The following is a 20,370-nucleotide window of genomic DNA, read 5'->3' as shown; positions in this document are numbered from 1 at the left end:
ATCTCTATTGTGTATCACATGAGCCATCTACTTCTTGCACGAATATTTATGATCTTTTCTTTGTTTTTTATGACACGAAAAGTTGTATTCTTATACAAAATAGAGAAAACAAAAAGAAAAATTGTCAAGCACGAATTCCAGTGTGCATTAACATGCGGAAAATTTTAGTTAATGTCTCCAACTTTTATTAGAATACTTGAGATCGCCCTCTCTCTGTGTAAAATATTCATTGCCTAGAAAAATGTAACAGTCACTTGTACAATTCTATGAATTACTCTCATTTTTTTTTCCTTATTGATTTTATCTACATTTAAATAAAAACAAATGGCCTATACCTTAAATATAAGAAGTAGAACATAACAAACTTTCTACGTTTGCTTTGGAATACCACTACTTTGTGATAAGAAAGTACTCCCTCCGTCCCTTTTTATCTGTCCATTTTGGAAAAAAAAACACATACCAAGGAATAATTGATTGTATAAACTTTTTCATTAAATACCTCTAATTAATATCTTGAAAATGGTGGAATACCCCTACTTTATGTCTTGAAAACATGAATTCAACCAAGTTTTAAATAAGTCAAGCCTTGAAAATTGAAATTATGGAGATATATTTGAAAAACTATCATTAAATTAGTTTTGAAAGTATAAATGGACAGATAAATAGGGACAAATTTTTACTTTCAAAGTGGACAGATAAATAGGGACGGAGGGAGTATCTATTAATATAAATTTTAAACAACTCATCATATTTAGATATAAACTTTTAATATCTTAATATAATGTAAAAATGTCAAAAAGAATTAAACTAAAACCAGAGAGTATATAAGTCTACGCTAATCAGGAGAGTTAGTATTTAGTAATTAGGAACACTAATTATATAATATTAGGGTAAAGATAAAAAAAACTAGTGAACAGGAGAGTTAGTATTTAGTAATTAGGAGTACTGTCACAACAATAATATCTTCTCGTCCCCATGAATTATATATATCGAGGCACGCGAAGTTGGACGCACTTTAATACTCTTAAAATTTTATAATTTATTTTTAAATATTTTTTTTGAATAAAAATTAGTATTTAAATTTTTATTAAGAAAAAAATTTGAAAGATAAATGATAGAACTATGCTTTACATTACAGGAGTAATATAAAGTAAACCAATATAGAATTCGATGAGAGGGAGAGACTAAGAAATACCAAACACTAAATTCCCAACTAACGGAGAATGGATTCTCATAACTTGTATTCAACAATATGGAAACTGCAGTTTCTAGCTAGACAGGGTTCTTCCATGCATACATTTATTAACGGTCTTTCTAACGTGTGTCCAAGAGCACACAATAAACATTAAATTTTATAAAATGGGCTATTTTGATTGGTGGAATTGATGTGAATGCGGGGGGCCATTCACATTTATTATTCACCCACCAATCAAAAAGAGCTATTTTTATTGGAGTTAGGGACTATTGTGTGCCCTTGGGCACACCATAGAAAATCCCATTTATTAATATATACATTCCATATTTTCTAATACCTACAGAGATGTAAATACACACAACAAGAAACCAATTTATTATTAATCCTAGAGTAAATGTAAAATGTAAAATGATGATTGAACTTTATCCATTTTTACACTTTAGTGTCTAGAATTTCAAAATGGATGGCGAGACATTATTTTTATATATGTTTCGAAAACCTAGCTAACTAAACTTTTTATCTCAAAATAGTGGCCCTTAGCTATCTTTTGTACGAATTAAAACAATATATAACCATTCTATTACAAATTTAAAATTCCGGCCAACAAAATGAAGAAATAGATAAAGTTCAACCACCACTATATATACTTACTCTTAATTGTATCATGGTACATGTACCAAATTTGCATTGGCAGGTTTGTTCTCCATCACCACATCCAATTTTGCATCTGCAAAATGTTGCTCCTCCGCATCCTTCCTTACCACCCCTTCCACATCTGCATGTTCAACAGGTTGATTTTCGCTATTGATGAGCATCACCACATCCAATTTTGCATATGCAGCAGGTTGATTCTCCAAATTGCTCTGCACTGCTGCTACCGATGAATCTGCAGCAGCCTGATACTTCATATTCGTCTGTCCCACCGCTTCCAAATTTGTTCCTGCATTCTCCACACCGACAGGTTCACTCTCCGCATTATTCTGTGCCACCATTTCCAAATTAACCTGATCCACAGGTATTTTTACCGCCACTTCACAAGTTGCGTCTGCAGCACCAACAGTTTGATCCACATTCATGTTTATCGCCACTTCAAAAGCTGTATCTCCAGCAGGTTGATTCTCCACACAAACAGGGTGACTCTCCGCATTTGCATCTCCAACAGCTTGATTCCCTGCATCTACATGTACCACCACATGTGATACATTTTCTGCAACAGATGAATTATCCACATTTGTTGCGAATGCAATTATACATTGGTGGTCATCAGGTGTCCAATAGTATAATGCCCCGATGAACGATAGCAGGCTTCCTAATACATGAATCCATGTTTTGATACTAGATGCACTCAGTTTCCAATCACTTCTCATGTGATGGCTAGTCGTATCGACCCCCAACAAGTAAGCGTAGGCTAGTGATAAATATAACAGAGGAATCAGAAACTGTAGAACATGCGTTATGATGAAAACCCGTACTTCTTTATTGTTCCTCCATGTCAACTTGAATCTTTTCATTTCCACGCAAATCTTTAAAGTGAGAAAGAAAATGGCAAATATTGACATCCTTGCAATCCAGGTAGCTTTCCATCTCGGTAAAACCTCTGCATCCCCTAAAAGAAAGCTATTGATAACTATGATTGCTAGCTGGACTATAACAGCCAGACACACAGCCACGTTCTTCTCGCACTGCAAATTATATATAGGCACATAAACAATCTTGTAAAAACACAGATATAAATCCAATATGAACAAGTTCCTGCAGTACTTTTGAAGAATTCGGTATAAAACCAATCTGGAAATAAGAAGTGTTACTGCAATATTTTCGAAGGATAAAGAAGCAAGTTATGATAAAAGTTTGAAAGCTTCGACATCTCCGATAGGCTCTTAACTTCAAATTTAAAGAATATGTCTAAAATTCGTTCTCTAATAAAATCCTAGAAGTTCTAATAAATACTCTTAGTTACTTTTGGGAATATAATATTCACTCCCTCCAATTCTATCCAGTATCTTGCAATTCTATCGCCAACTTTTCCCCCATATAAGAATGAAATATTAATAGAGACCAAGTATGAAGAGTCGTGTCATCATATATTAACTTACTAAGAGCTATATAATATATATATTTTATTATTTTTATAAAAGAATGATTTAACAAACTGTTGGAGTGCTCTAATGAACAGTAAAAGATAAAGCTAGCACTGCACTGCAAAACTTAAGCAAATTCATTTTCATTGAAGATGCGAACTTACAAATTAATCAGCAATTCAATATTTATCAGTACTCAATGAATATATATACTCTTTTAGGGTTAAACCTTAACATCTCACTTTACAAACTTCGCATTGATTGTCTTATGAATTAGTATGAATCTTAATAAAGGACCAACAGGCTTTAAAATACAGCCTTCATTATAATTCCATTTGTGCCAGATGTGTTGTACAGAGAGGTAGATTGTTTTTAAATTACCTGCTGGAACCTGGAAGTAATATATATATAATATATGTAACATATCAAGTAAAAAAGATGGACTGACAACACTTAATTATACGAAAACACAACACTGCATCCCCTAAAAGAAAGCTATTGATAACTATGATTGCTAGCTGAACTATAACAGCCAAACACACTGCAAATCATATTTAGGCACATAAACAATCTTGTAAAACACAGATATAAAACAAATAGAAAAACACCGTACAAGTTCCTGCAGGATTTTTAAAGAATTCAGTATAAAACCAATCTGGAAAAAAGAAGTGTTTACTGCAATATTTTCGAAGGATGAAGAAGCAAGTTAAGTTATATATATGATAAAAATTTGAAAGCTTCGAAATCTACAATAGACTCTTAACTTCAAATTTTAAGAAGATGTCTAAAATTAGTACTTCTTCGTGGATTGGGTTTCACTCGACTGTCTACGGTTTGATGGCGTGTGCTCGGGAAATAGGATCCTAGAAGGTAAGAGACTCTTATCTCTTCTATTTTGTCAAGAATATCTAGGTACTCTTAAGTTATTTTTGTGAATATAATATTCACTTCCTTCCAATTCTATTCACTATCTTGCGATTCTATCTTCAACCTTTCTCCCGTATAAGAATAAAATATTTATAGAGAGCAAGTATGAAGAGTCGTGTCAGAGTTGTCACAATATTAAATGTATTAATTTAATAAGAACTATTTATTTTATTATTTTTATAAAGAATATTGGAGTGCTCTAAATGAGCCCTAAAAGATATATAAAGCACTGTGAAACGTAAGCAAATCCATTCTCATTCAAGATGGGAAGTTACAAGTTAATCAGGATTCAGTATTTATCAGTACTCAATAAATACCCTTTTTAGGGTTTAAACCTTAACATCTCACTTTACAAACTTCGCATTGACTTTTTGATGAATTAGTATGAATTAGTATTTATAATCAGTTGTTACAAAAATGTAAAATGATGCCTTTTTAATTACAATTTAACTATTTCAATTAATTTTCCTAATACCTGCGCAACAACCTTAAACATCTAATAAATCAAAACAGAGGGAGTATTTAGTAAAGAAGATGGACTTACAACACTTAATTATACGAAAACACACTACTGACAGTGCAACATACAACAAACTGCCTTTTGACAACAAAAATTTAGGCTTAAATCCGTCATAAGTTATCGATTTACGACAAAAATTAAAATTCCGTCATCTCTCGAGTAGTATGTTAAAAAACATCACAACTTTCAACATTCTTCGTAAATACAATAAAGTATTACAATTTTAACTTGATGGATCCCACAACTTCACTATAATAATAGCTATACGACGTATAGCTAAACTTTACTATTTCCCTAGCTCGGTCCCAAATTCACACAGTTATGCATGTTTAATTTTGCTTATTGTCAAATTGACCAATTTTTTTACCACAAATCATACTTGGTACTTGGTAGCATGTAATTATACCCTATCAAGTCATCGACAGATTCTTCTACATTAGAATTGATATACCAACACACAACAAAAACTATACACTCTTCAAATTCTCAGCTGGTCATGACTTCAAATAATTTCGTGAACAAAAAATTATTTCACAAATATGAATATAACTATCAACAGAAGTAGTGAAGTACCTTGCTCAAGATCTCCCCCTTATCCATAACAAACCAAAGTGTTACACAATCAACAAACTGATCGCGTTTCTCTTTAGTCCACCTTGAGCCTGATCAAACAAAAGTGGTCAAAAAACTGCAAGAATAACAAGACACATACAGGATATATATTCAAAGATCTAAGACTTACTTCTGTCAACCAGGTTCACAGAATCACGAAAGCTGCGCCTGAAGTTGATTGCCATGGCACCAGAAAGATGATTACCGACGTAGTCGAATCTTGAAGAGGTTAATTTTGATGGGGTTGATTAAAAGTTTTATCATGATCTATCTCTATTCTAATTTCTTTAGATGCCTACTGGCTTCATATTCTGGCTTCACTTATAAGAAGAATACAAGAGCGGAGTACGAAATCAATTACAAGACGATTAGTCTAAATATAATTTTTTATTACAAGTCAGACTCGTCAAGTTTCCCCGAGGCTAGAAATTACGAAGAAATGTAGCCAAGGTTACCATGAAAGAGTCGACAGCAGGCGAGACAATAAAGCTAGCTGTAAGCCTGTAAATAATATTCATCTCATCGCACCCTGGTTCGGAATCTTTTAATTTGTGTCAAAGAGCCAAAGTCCCGCGCGGCAGGTGAACTAACTGAGAATTGAAATACTTTCGAATATAGGGGTCCTTTGGATAATTTTAAAAAAAAAGTTCCTTACTTAGAATAAAGAAGTTGATTAGAAGTGAGAAGTAAATTAAGACTTATAATGCATAAACTGTGTGGAAAATAAGTAGAAGTCCTCCAAAAAAAAGCAAGCATTCTCAGTTTTTTATAAGCGACTTTTCACACAAACGGGTGAAGAAAAGTAAAAGTTGGCCTTGTTTTGAAAGAAGCCGGAAGTAGTGCCGGCCAAACATCCCCGTAATAAAATCTCTTACGATTAATAACCTTGATAAATTAATATTTTTCTATGATGGAGAATGCTTGGTTAGAGAAGAGTTGGCATATGAAAAATAAAAAATATAGATAATCTCTCGTAAATATCACACTCAAACTATAATCTTCTTTTGTCTATGATTCACTTGAACCATTCTCTCTGCTTATCTATAATTATAGTCAAGCTCTTATATACGATTATATTTATCACCACTATAGATTTGTAACAATTTACACGTCATCAGTTACCATATTAAAACAATAAATTATATATATAATAACTTGAAATAATAATAACATATTAGTTTTAAAATATAACCAATGAATATAACCAATATCATCGAAACAAAATGTTTTACAAATTTAGTAAATTTAATTAATATAATATGTTGTAAGTCCAGTTTAGCCGACAATTATAAACAACCTCAGCAGATGCTCCAACATGAACAATACATATTTAATCCATATCAATTGGTACTATAGATTAATAAATTTAATTAACATAATTAATTATTTTCGTCTAATAAATGCCTATAACTTATCATGATCATCCATGTAGGGCGGACAGAAATGAGTATTAACAAACTTACTTTAACTTGTATGCATTTTAGCCCAACCAAAATTTTTTCATAGGTCAAACACAACTTTGAATTATGTAATAATGACATAGTGTATTTACTATAAAACTTTATAAATTAATATATTTAAGAGCATTGTAATTTTTTAATTTTAAAAATATATTAAATAAATAATTAATGAACAAATTTAATTTATAAAATATTTTTATTATTGAAATAAATTTACACTATAGCTATATAAATTGCAATGAAATTAACTTTCTTAATTTATTTGTTGTACTTAAAGCATCTCTAACAGAGATAAAAGTTACCAAAATTGTTGTCAAAATAGTAATCAAACTTTGTCAACTCACTACATATATTAGTTCTTTATTTTTTCTCTCCTCCATATCATTTTTGGAAATCTTTTTGAAAATTACACTCCACTAGCGGGCAACTATAGAAGTTGCCAATGTGGTCCATGTATTTGTAATTCTTTCCTAATCTTTTTTGTAATCTATGTATTTTGTAATCCTTTGCTCTTTACTTTTTTCTCTTATAGACACTAATTTTTCAGGCCAAAAGCTTTTCGTTCATTGATCTCCATGACTTAGCATGCGTGTCATTTCTTTCTTTGCTCTTTTTCTTTGCCATCTTTTGACCAATCAGTCTTACTTCATCGACCTCGAAATCACTAACGTCTATGATAGAACATGGGTTTCTTCCGCATACTTTAGCTTTCTTTTTAACCTAGCTATGTTTGGATGCACTGTGTTCCGTTTTGGTTCATCTTTCAACAACCTCCAATAATCTAAAAGTTGAGTTCTTATTTTCATATTTATATAGCTCTTATGCATTCTAATGAACTTGATTTTCAGAATAACTGTGACGTGTCGCTTGTATTCGTTTATAACCTCCGTTAAAATGCGCCACCTTTTAATATATTTATTCCAATTTTTTTTTGCAGTTCTTCTTTGTCCATCTTTATAGTTATAATTAAAGTACTAATTAAGCGATTCGATCCCAGAAATGTGATGAAGTTTAATCATTTTCTATAATCAAATCTTTTGATGTATTAAGTCATCCACTAATTAGAAGCAGGGTGGAACTAGGATTTGAAATCCACGTGGGATGGATCATGATAGCGAAGGAAGAGCGGTGATCTATCAACCTGGTTAGAAGTAGGGGCGGAACGAGGATTTGGAATCCACGTGGACTTATTTTTCTTATATAAAAAAGCTCTCAATCAATTTACATATTATAAATTAATTTTATTTGTCTCATATTAACAAAAGCAGATTAACAAATCCACAAATCCATGCAAGTGCTATGTATCTTTGCATTTGCTTGAATAACTAAATTGCGCAAGAGTCATATTGAACACAACTCTACACAATTAGCAAGAGGTTTTAAAATTGTGAAAACATGTCATTGGATATAATTTCTTACATCATGAGGACATCATCATATAGTTATTTTTATAATTTGACTTGACTCTCACCACAATTTTAAAAATGTAGATATCTTATAATAATTCATTTTAGTCTCATAATATAAGAATAAGTTGAGTTGTAACAACTATTTTTGTCATCTTTAATGATTAACACATTACAAGATAATCCATAAAATAAGAACAAATCGTGTTGTGACTACTGTATCCCTACCATGATTAACACAACACATTATAAGTATTAACTATCCCTACCAACTTGAATAAATATTAACTATCCTATTTTCTATACGACAACAAATTAGTTAAATAATGACAATTATCATAAATTACATGATTGATCATATATGATTAAATGATCAAGTATATATGAATCTGTAAATATAAAACATATATTATTAAAATCTACATATCTGATTCAAGAATTACCGTACGGAAGAGTTTAATTTTTATATCACTTACTAATAAGCTTACTAAAGTGATTACTAAATCTACTATAATAACTCGTAAAAGTGCATAATCAAATGAGTTCTCTCATTTTTGCTTAAGTTAATATAATAAATACTTTTACATAGCATTTTTGAAGATGTAGTTTATATATCACATATAATTCATTAATTATTACATGTCCGAAAATTTATAATATCTATCGACAAGAAGTTATTTAAATTAAATTAAAATGTAGGTTCTAATTAATTAGTGTCGTCACATGTACTCAAGCCATATCAAAAGTTTAATTATTTTCTATAATTGAGTCTTTAAACCATAATAAATTATGTATATTTTAAAATATATTATTAAACAACAAAATGCATCTAAATCAGAATTTTCTTTCAAGTCTTATTTAAATTATCATGATATTTGTTCAAAATATTACTTCTCTAATTTTATCAATAAAAAGAAAAATAATTCTAATATAGTCAACTGAAATTTCGTAAAACAAAACCGAAAATTTTATATCAGGCTTTAAATACCGGACAAAAGAAAAGGAAAAAAGGAAATATATTTTATAAAAACCTTCTCACTGCTGCAGCCGCCAACAATGTCCTTGAGTTTCTGCCCAAAATCAGGTCAGAAATTCCCGTTGTCTTGGATTTCAAAAATAAAAAATGTTTGATTGGAAGGAATTCCTTATGATCCTACCTGTAGTACTGTTCTTAGCTTGGTGTATATACTATTTGTCCTGCAATGAAAGCAGATATTATTGTAGTTTCTCAAGCGTGATTGCGAATATTAATCATTTGATTGAGAAAATCTGGTCTGAGGTATCTTTCTGGTTACTCTTAACCTCGTACGTAATTTTTGTCTTAATCTGCTTGCGAATTATACTCTTTTACTGCTGCCATGTTTGTTTGAAGATATAAGGATTATAATCCATGATATTGAAGCTATTTTTTTTTTTAATTTAAGGAATTATAATCTGATAGGATTGTCTGGTTTTCATTCATTTCCGTTGGTTTTCATTCATTTCCGTGGGATTATGATAAATTGTGAGCATTTTCTTTAGATTTTAAATCTTCTCTTATAGGGGATATTATAATCTCACAGAAATGAACTAAAAAAATAACAAGAATATGAATTCATGGGATTATAATCTTTTAAAATTGAGATAAATAGGGTGATAATACGGGAATTACCTCCAAACAAACATGGCTATTAGTCTAAGACTAAGGTTTCTATAAGTGGAAGGCTTGTAACACAGTTTTTATTATTGGAGATCTATAAGGATAGGTATTATCAATGGAATGCTTACTGATTATAGTAGGCTATTTCTTAGTTACTTAATCAGTAAAGTAGTTACTTACTAGTTCCTCAATGAGTTAAGAAAATGCTATAGAATCCAAAAAATGTCTTAAAACTTCCCCAGATTCTGATGTGTCATGCGTGTAATTGGTATCTTCCCAAATAATATGATCCACACATATGCCCCACAAATTAAAGTCTGTCTATGTCGTGCCATTCCATTTGAGACAATTTGTGGGAGATATTTCAGTTAAATAGTTTATTTTGACAGGTGTTACCTGAGAATGCTCGACTAATAAATTATAATGTTTCCCAGATTGGTTGTACATCTGTGTTCGCATATGATTGTTTGACTTTCTTATTTTTCCCCAGCTCAAGAGGAACATGGTTGAGAACCTGGGAGTTGTATTTAAGCTAGCATTAGCAGCTTTAGGTGTCTGTGCTCTAGGTGATGCAAATACATGGAATGTTTGGTGGATTGCAGGCTTTGCAGTCTTTATTACTCTCTGTTACTGCTTTAGGGTCTGTGTGGAAATGAAGAGAGCTCAACTTACTCGAACATGTCACTATGTCAATAGGAGGAACAATAAGAAAGTTTGGTTTTTCACTATAACTCATGCTTTTGAATTTCTACTTCCTCTGTTATGTCTTTTCCTGGCTTATACGTATTTCATGGAGCTTCATTTTCAAAAGCATCACATTGAAAGTGATTGGAAAATTGTTGCAACTGCTATAAAAGTAGCCATTGTGTTTGTAAGCAGCGTAATAGTAATCTTGAGTGCTTGTTGTAAAAGACATTATGTGACGCCTGATGACCAGAACCAGCTACTTCCAATTTCAACTGACCCCACCTTTCCACGCAATTGGAATGAAGTATTTGTGGCCCTACCTGCGCACGTGGACAATCCAACTGTTCCAGATGCAAATGTAGCAGAAATGGTGCCTAGGGAATCAGAGGATCAAGTTGTTGCAGATGCTCGACAGACGTATGTGAAAAATCAGCCTGTTGCAGCAGATCCACCAGAAGTGATTTAGAGGGATGATGCGGAGAGTCAATCATATTCAGATGCTAATGTACAACTGGTATAGGATGCTGAAATTTGATGTGTTGCGCTGATGCGTGCTAATGCCATTGCTGGTGCTGATTTTCTCAATATTTGGTTCCAACAGCCTCCCTTTCCTCTTGTTAACAGGATGAGATACATATCTGTAAGTAATTGCTGGCATAAACATGTTTTTTGTACTCTATTTAAAACAAGTGTAGGATCCATCCCGGCTTTAGGATGGTTATCTTGTTGTAGTTACGTGTTTCATCTTCTTCAATGAAGATGTTGAAGATATCAATTCCAGGGCAAGACTACCTGTTGTATACAAAATATAGATTGTTTTGATATGAAAACCTGTAATTTATATGCTGGCCTTTTCATCTAATTCAACTGTTACTTGCATTGCTAGTGAGACACATTTGTGATACAATTTCAAGTCACGAGCTCAAAGTAGGAGCAATAGAGTTGTTCATATGTGACTGCTTTACTCTGTCTTCTTAGAAATTTACTTGTGTGTTTCGCAAATCAAGTGTTGTATTTCTCTCTTCTTTGTGGTGACACTTTTAAACTTTCTTCTGCTGTTGCTTATCATTTATTCGGTTATCTTGTAGGAACTTGTTGTTTTGAAATGGTTCTCCCTCTAGGTATATCTTTATCGATATGATTCCATCCAAGTCTTAGGTGAGTTGAATATGACCTAGCAATCATATTAGCAGAGTTATATAGCTCAGTGGACATCAACATTGCAAGATAGCTCAATTTAGCTAATGATTGGCATAACTTAGAGTTTCTGCTTACTCTATCATTGTATTTGCCAACATTGAAAGCAACTTCCATTGAAGGCAAAAGCCTCACAACAGATACAGGACTGCCATAACCATCAGGATCCTACTACCTGAGTAAATTATTCCTATACAAAATAAAAAATAATAACTACAATCAATTTCATGTGATAGACTTCCCGTTTAAGAACACGGGCAATTGTAAGTGTACAAATGGTACGTTGCTAACTGAGAAACCCCTGTTTCTAGACTAAAAAATCTCTTTCATGAAAAACCAAACTGTATTGTTGCTCCTCCGAGATTCTAATGATGCTGTAGGAAGCTAAGCTCTCTTCATTTACACCCATCTTGCTCTCCAGCTTTGCTCATTCCCTGAATGAATGCCAGCAAAAACTATAATAGTGCAGACTGGAATCCATATATGCATTGTGTTCATCAAAAATGAGGGAAATGACACTCTAGCTCTCCAGCTTTGCTCATTCCCTGAATGAATGCCAGCAAAAACTATAATATTGCATACTGGAATCCATATAATATATGCATTGTGTTCATCAAAAATGAGGGAAATGACACTTAATTTGTGGGGGAAAAAACGCAAATAATGTTCCAAGAAAACAATGTATCTAGTCACATATCATAAACAACTCTTTTTCTTCCTATATGGAGCTCATGACTTCAAATCATATCGCAAAGAGCACTGCAACTGGTTTCAAAAAAGAACTAGCACTTAAATCTATTGACCTCCATTACATAACATAAGGAGCACGTAATCATAACAGTTGGAATGGATAAAGAAGTAAAGCGTCATAGAATTCCATTTCGAAACAATCTATATTACAGATTGTATTGCACTGGAACTGATGTGCAATATCTTCAGTAAAGAAGATGAAAAACAAGACTTCAACAAAAACAACCATCCTGAACCCAGGCTGAACTGTAAACTTCTGTCAAATGGAGTAAAAATAGAATATCCAGCATGGCTCCGAAATACTTTAATAACATATAATTCGTCTGTCTTAGTGCAAGAAATATATGACATTATATACAAATATATTACCTCTTGTTAGCAAGAGCAAAGAAGACCACTGGAGCCCAGTTATTCTACAAAATCAGTATTAACAAACATAGATTCTCAGCAACTTCCGGTGTATCTACATCTGCATGTGCAAATCATGATACTCCTCATCTTTATGTGCCACTTCGGATGGACCTGCATCAGATTCAGATTGATCTTCCACATACTTCTGTATAACGATCTCCGTTGCATATTCATTATCAACAGACTGATTCTCCTCATCATCCTTCTGTGGCACTTCTGGTTCACCAGCAGCAGATTGATCATCCACATCTCTCTGTACTGCAATTTCCGGAACATTTGCATTTGCAATAGATTCAGTTCCCCCGTCATTATTCTTTGCCACTTCTGGTGGATGTGCAACAAATTGATCTTCCAAATCCCTCTGTATTGCAACTTCTGGTACACTTGTGTCCGCAACAGACTGATTCCTCCCATCTCTTTGTACTGTCACTTCCGGTGCATTAGCTTGTGGAACAGATTGAATCCCTAAATCCTGCAGTACCTCTGCTACATTTGGAACCACAACATCTTCATTCCCCACAACAATTAATAATGTGTCGATTACAACACCTCTTGGATTCCAATGACTCGCAACGTTGTAGATTATATGAATTGGAATCACCTGGTATCCCAGAACCCGGTAATACCTCCTATTGACAGGTGGCATAAGTTGAGCTCTCTTCATTTTCACACAGGCCTTGTAAGAGCTATAAAGAATGGCAAATATTGCACTACTTGCTATCCAGATAGCGGTCCATGTATGTGTGTCTTTTAAAAGAAAGCTAGTTAAAGCTACCATTGATAGCTGAAATACAACTTCCAGACACTTTATCCTGTTCCTCCAAAACTGAAAAAAAATAAAGTATGACAATTATCAAATCATATAGATGCAGAACCATTCTAGATACAACAAAAAACAATAAATTCAACATGATATCTGAGCATATAGGTTTCCATATCGAATCTACTTCTTTTTACTAATTTAGTAACTATTTCATTATTAATACTCTACTGGACTACAAAGGAAATCCGCCAGATGACACTCCTCTACAACTACTCAGCCCACAACTTTTAACTTAGCAAGAATACTTATAGTTATACCAATTCCAGATGTCAATTCATGCGGAATTAGGGAATGACTCACCCCAAAGAAACAGCCCTCTAATAAAAAACCCAATACCATTAAAACTGGCCGGAAGATTTTGCACATAATTTTTTCAGGAACATCTGAAAGGCAAGAGGGAAGGAGGGATGGAAAAACAAAAGAGATAATAAGAGTTAATTGCAAAATGCAACCCATTGCTATTTACCAAATGCACTTTATGTCCTGATATTGATAGTTGCAGTGTCCACCCTCTTGGTTTTTTTGGCGCCACTTTTTGTACCCTTCCGTGAAATAGTATCGTTAACGTTGCTAAAAGTTTAGGGCAAATTAGGAGATTCAGTTTTTTAATTTATCAGTAATAAAGCATCAGTCATCTTCCTTTCCATATATATATATGAGTAAAGTTCTATGGAGACCACTTTATATATATATATATATATATATATATATATATATATATATATATATATATATATAAAATAGAGTGTAGTACAAGATACAGTAGTAATTGAGTATAAGAGAAGAGAATGAAATATTATGGGTTAATTATCTAATTGGACACTCACTTCACACCAATATCATCCGGGACACTCTCGAATTTTCGGTCTCATTTGAAACACCGTTTTCAGAAATTGTATCAGTCTTAAAAATAAAATGTTAAATTCGAAAATAAATCGACAGTTTGAGCTCAACACAATGTACCTGTACTTATTATAGGTTATCACCCTCATCTCGACTATCATACAGTCAACATGCTTCTGATTAATCTCGCCAACAAGTTTATCAAACCCATTAGTTACTTTTTGAATATTCTGTCCTTGTAATTTAGATAATTCCCATGCTCAATGATAAACATGTTCTGCAAGTGAGAAGGTTCCTCCAATTTCTGCTCTATTGCAAGAAAATCAAAACTAAGATCCTGCCGACACTCAGGTTGACTGCCAGCTGAGATTGACTTGGCAACTTCATCAAGTGTCACTTCATGTCTTATCCTTCAAACATTTTAGTAACACCAATTGAATTGGTGTTTTACACATAACCACCCGGATCAAATTCCAGCATTGGCTTCAAATCGTAAACAACTTCCTTATTTGACAATTTGCCCAGCTCCTTTGATCATTCACTTAAGCAATTTTAAGTTCCACATTTTTTATCCTTGCCCTTAGCCACCTCAACATGATCTATCCGATTTTTAGCTTTCTGGTAAGCTTCATCCACAGTTTTATGGCCTGCACTCTCATCTGAAATTAAAAATCCCATGTCAATTAAGACCCTCATCTTCTGAACCTACAAGTACCCGGCTTTTGTTAGCTTTGGTAAATTTTATGCTTGGAATTTGACTTTCCGGTCTCATCATGAAATGACAGACTTGCTTGCAACAATGTTGAGGTCTCTCAACTTCAGTGAAGTAAGGGCATAGTTCCTCAGTCATCCTCTCTTCTACCTGGCTAGGTGTTAAACTTTGCATTTACAACTATATTCCTTGCTCTGAGTGGTCACTTGCATGTGTGCAAATGGATCATCACTTTCTTCTAATCTTTCACTAGTGATTTCACATGGTGAGGAATTAGAAAAGTTTGGGTCACCCCCTTTTAGGGCTGCTGCTAATATGAACTCATTCTCTGCACTCCTGGACCTTCCTAGGTTCTTCATCATAGATAGGTTACCCTATGTAAGTTTCCCAAGCAGCAGGTGCAAGGTCCATAAATACTTCCATATTCTTTTCGTGCATCTATAAGTTCCACTTTCTAATCAACATTTTTCTAAGTAAGATTTGGCCGCTCTCTTGTCTTGTTTCCCGAGCCAAAAGCTTCACAGACTCCTGATCCTACTTCAAAGTTTGGAAATACAGGCTTGAGATGACGCAATCTCTCCTGTTTAACCATTTGAAAAGACATAATTTCATCATGTTTTCCCTCGTTACATATAATAACATCCTCTGTCTTGATTTTTCAATCTCATACCCTTCATCAGCCTCAAATTCTGCATAGCCACCTCAATCATTCCTCTATCTTCTGTAATCTAGAGTGGGTACGCTCCTTGTGCAGAAGAAACTTCTGTTGTACATCATGCATAAGTGCATTATAGGCTCTATCTTCCGGTCCTGATACTTCAGCATAGTCTAAATTGTACAAATAAGCCATAACACTACAAAGACTGAGCACAACAGTACTATAAACAATCCTTCACTACTGATTCACCAACACTCCAGCCAATCACATGTTCACACACAACTGATCCACACCAAATCAACTCCAAACAACAATGAACAATTAATTCAACACACAATCACGGCCTTATCCAAGTAATTCAAGTACTGAAGCAATACAACTTAACAACTGATATCGCATTAATAGACACAACCAGCAGATCAAACAAGCACAACTGAAAAGCACTGCTGAGGAACAAGTAAAACCACTAGTGATATACTATTTTTGTCCTCTCCTCCATATCAACCACAAGTAAAACTATTAAGTATGCTACAAAAAGAGTACACTTCTCAACTTCACACCTCTGTACAGTACAGTAAACACACTACTTCACTTCTCACAACCTCAATACCTTCATAACTCTCACAACACCAAAACTTGCACAACAAGTCAACCCACACACAAAAACTTTCACGATTCACCAACACCTCAGTTCTAACACAACAATCACGCTTTAGTTACTCCCAGTGGCGGAACCAGAGGGGGGCTAGGGGATGCTAGAGCCCCCCCTAACCTCGAAAAAATAATGTATATTTTCTTTCAACTAGATACTGTACTTCAACAAAACAGTACCAAATTTGCTACTTGTACTTTTCTCTATTTAACACAAGTACACAACTGATAACAACTAATTAGATCCAAACGAGCGTCAGCAAGCAGAAGCAACACAGATTCAACATGGATTCTGTGAGAGAAACCAAGGAACAGCGCACATAAACTGATATGAACAAATCTCTGAACTTTCAACTGAGATCTCTGAACTTCTTGGCTCACTCAACTCGCCTAAATTTGCACAAAACAAACGAAGCAGTAGTTGATTATAATTTACAGCTCTGGTTCCAATTTGTCAGGAATCAATGATTCCTGAGATAGTTTTCAGTTTATTTTTGTTGGTTTTTATAGTTTAGAGTAAGAACCAAGGCAGAAACACTAGAATTCAAAGCTAGATACAGGTTTTTAGATGCAGAACCAAAGAAGAATAGAGCACAGATGTTATACCTTGCAGAGAAAGACAATTCTAAATAGAGAAACAGTAGAGCGAGAGTTTGGTGGAACTAAGTCCCATTTTCATATATTTCAATCATATACAGGTACGTGAGATAACAGTTTTTATCAAGCCTTTTCAATCTGTTAATGTTATCATAGATTAGTGTGGATCTTTAGTTGCTTGCATTTATCAGTCCTTTTATCTCTTTATATCATAATGATAAGACGCACGAGTCCATATATCTTACAATTTTAAAGTTAGATTTTATTCATTTTAACTGTGGTATATGTCATAATTTTAGCAACATTTAACCACGTAAGCTCTACGAGACTACGTGCTTAACTACAGTCCATAGATGATTTTCTTAAGGGTTGCTAATTTATAGTCACATACCAATATTCTCGATAACGTGGCATGCACCAATGTGCTGGTTTGGCTTTGTCAAACATAATTGTTTCATTATTAACAAAGTAAAGTTCCTCTAGTGTTCTAAACCTATGCTCAACTTCTGTGCTTTTCATTAGCAATGCAACTTCAAAGCAGGTATCCTCTTAATTCCGTAGTGGAGCTGTTACCCCGGCACATAGCGAGTAACAAGATCAATTCCCACCAACAGATTTTAACATTAACATATTTAATAAACTGCAATTCTTATTTGTTTGATAGATCTTTTTGTCAAGAGAGGAAAGATTTAAAGTTAGTTTCAATTATTTACATCATCATGCTATAAACTTCAACCTTAATTTGCATATCAGTAAGATCCTGTGTTGTTGATCGGGTTATATTTGATCTGCTTTAGCTACATTAATTGCATCTTTATGTTTTCAGTAGCTAGTCATTACAAACATCTCCTCTGCTGAAACGTGTATCAAGTAAATTCTTATGTCAACTGTTCAAGTTGCCTTGAATGCACAATCCAACTACTTCAATAAGATATAAATATCTTTCACAACACATTGTCAAGTTGTTTAAAGGTTTTAGTTGTTCTAACCCACAAGTTGGACTGAATCTACTCACTGCTTGTGCTCCCTAAATAATACCCAATTCCTTACATGGACAATTCATGCGACTTCTCTTACATCCCACAGAATTCTTGTACCCATTAATGGTCCCAAAACTCCACCTGGATTCTAATTTACATGTCTGAAGCCCCCCCAACCCTAAAATCACAAATCCCACATTATTATGCTTGTTAAAATTTGTCCAACCAAAATCAAAAACCTCCATATTTTAGCAGTTTGCAATAAAATTTGGAATTAAAACAAGTAATATGTTCTTGGAAAAGATTCAAAAGTTATGAGTTTCTGAAGGCAGATGAGCTCATACGAAATTTTTCTAGATGAACATTCAATGTGTGGTTATGAGATGTGTATATTATGATACATCAGTAGTTTATCAATCAAAAATCGTTTTCCACATAGCCGAAAAATAAGTGAGACAGTTATAAACATTCAATGTGTGGTTATGAGATGTGTGTAATTTTTCCTCAAAAATAGTTATTAATTGATGTATTTAAAATGTTAGTGATGTATAATCATGCATATCAGGGAATGTTAGTGTATTTGAAGATTAATGGTTAAGTATTAATCAATTCAAATTCTCAGGTTTCAATTTTGGGTTTGAGTTTCGGGTTTCGGATATACATATAAAATCAAGAAAAAATTCGGGTTTCGAGTATACACGAATATGATCCAAAATCCGTCGAATCAGGTTCAGGTATGGTTAAAAAATCCGGGTTTGGATTCGACCCGACCCAATTGACATCCGTAACTTAGACTACTTTTGTATCCCATAATCCTCCTATGAAGACAGAAGGGAGGCTCTGGCACTCTGCACATACTCCCTTCCGGGACATCTGAAAGGCAAGAGGGAAGAAACGGTGGAAAAACAAAGACATAATAACCATAAATCTTCTAATGGTGGCTTTGTTCTTAACTCATAAGTCATAATCCTTGCAGATATAATTGGGATTTAGGACAATCTGCGCGAGGTCCCCGGGTTCACAAGATCTCAAATTAACTAAACTATAGGGCAGTCTTAGTTTTATAGCATGAGCTGCTAGCATAGACAGTTAATCAAGATGCATTAACACACAAAGTCAAGAAACACAATAAATTAAGATAAAAATTAAAGTTAAAGTACAGATTAAGTTACTGTAAAAGTACCTCAGACCAGATCTTCTCAATCAAATCCTTAATCTTCTTGATCACGTTTGATCCGTGGTAATAGTACATGCCTCTGTTGCAGTAGAAATAGTATATACAACAAGCTTGAAACATTATAACAGGTGGGATCATGCAAAATTCCTTCGGACCAAACATCATTGATTTTGGGAAATGTAAGAGAACGAGAAATTCGGGGCCCGATATGGGCGGCTGGCGGGTAAGGGGGTAACGAGGAGGTTAAACGCGGTTGCAAATCTAGTTTGCAGAGTATAATTTTTGAACCGGACTGAAAGCCAATCGATTCAAGCAAAGGACCTCTTTCGAAATTATTCGGTTATTGGTTAACGGATTAAATTATATATTTTGATTAGAAGATTAAATTTGATATTTTAATTATTGAATTAACTGTTTTTTGTAAGATTGTTCGGTAAATTAGTTGATTGATATGTTTTTTTATAAAAAATAAAATTTTCAACTCAAAATAATTTTTTCAAAATTAGTTTTTTGAATTCAAACCTCTCTTTAACTCTGTTAATTAGCGAACACTAATATTAACGAGTTTTAGTGTTTAAATTTTTAAAACACATCAAACCACTAATTTTGTCCCAAACCCCTAACTTCCAAACAGGGCCGAAATAAAATCCAAAATGAGGAAAACTTATCAAATTCGTATGTATTTCGTATACTTTGTATTTTTGAAATTGTTTTTTGATAATTGAATGTATTTAAGAAAATTTTATTTTATATTAAAATAAATCATAATTTTGAATAATTATTTAAAATCGACTTTAGAGCTATTAAAACCTTTTTAAATAATATGAATATTAGAATTTATATATTTTAAAGAGTTGATAAAATATTTGAATAAATTATTATAAATAATTAAAATTTATATTATATACAATATAAATTTTATTACATAAATGATCACCTCCCATTGTATTCTAATCATACAATATTTTCATTTTTATTGTTATAATTGTTTATATTATAATTCAATTTATATTATTCTCTCTATCCCAGCAGGTTTTTTATGTT

General features: G+C 33.2%; 3 protein-coding genes across 5 annotated transcripts; 1 reads left to right on the top strand and 2 right to left on the bottom strand.

The window, feature by feature from the left end:
- Positions 1 to 1,751: 1,751 nt before the first annotated feature.
- LOC108202018 (uncharacterized) lies at positions 1,752 to 5,803 on the bottom strand. The gene is made up of 3 exons (XM_017370379.2): positions 5,466 to 5,803; positions 5,297 to 5,385; positions 1,752 to 2,877 (listed from the first exon to the last, which is right to left on the bottom strand). The coding sequence occupies exons 1-3, from the start codon at positions 5,518 to 5,520 to the stop codon at positions 1,858 to 1,860; spliced, it is 1,164 nt and encodes a 387-aa protein (XP_017225868.1). The 5' UTR covers positions 5,521 to 5,803; the 3' UTR covers positions 1,752 to 1,857.
- A 3,408-nt stretch (positions 5,804 to 9,211) lies between these two features.
- Positions 9,212 to 11,389, top strand: LOC108200679 (uncharacterized). The gene is made up of 2 exons (XM_017368915.2): positions 9,212 to 9,480; positions 10,331 to 11,389. The coding sequence occupies exons 1-2, from the start codon at positions 9,325 to 9,327 to the stop codon at positions 10,991 to 10,993; spliced, it is 819 nt and encodes a 272-aa protein (XP_017224404.1). The 5' UTR covers positions 9,212 to 9,324; the 3' UTR covers positions 10,994 to 11,389.
- A 484-nt stretch (positions 11,390 to 11,873) lies between these two features.
- Positions 11,874 to 19,607, bottom strand: LOC108202896 (uncharacterized). 3 transcript variants are annotated; one of them, XR_001803248.2, is made up of 3 exons: positions 19,333 to 19,607; positions 12,844 to 13,711; positions 11,874 to 12,269 (listed from the first exon to the last, which is right to left on the bottom strand). XR_001803248.2 is itself a non-coding variant. In XM_017371499.2 (2 exons), exons 1-2 carry the CDS (start codon positions 19,489 to 19,491, stop codon positions 12,938 to 12,940), a joined length of 933 nt encoding a protein of 310 aa, XP_017226988.1. In that variant the 5' UTR covers positions 19,492 to 19,604; the 3' UTR covers positions 12,764 to 12,937. The 3 variants fall into 3 exon arrangements, 1 of the variants encoding a protein (XP_017226988.1); XR_001803249.2 differs by having other exon boundaries at positions 11,874 to 12,158; positions 19,333 to 19,604; XM_017371499.2 differs by lacking the exon at positions 11,874 to 12,269 and having other exon boundaries at positions 12,764 to 13,711; positions 19,333 to 19,604.
- Between the last annotated feature and the right edge of the window lie 763 nt (positions 19,608 to 20,370).

The sequence above is a fragment of the Daucus carota genome, chromosome 9, assembly GCF_001625215.2.
Source record: "Daucus carota subsp. sativus chromosome 9, DH1 v3.0, whole genome shotgun sequence".
Lineage (NCBI taxonomy): Eukaryota > Viridiplantae > Streptophyta > Magnoliopsida > Apiales > Apiaceae > Daucus > Daucus carota.
This window is presented reverse-complemented; position numbering and strand designations above follow the sequence as displayed.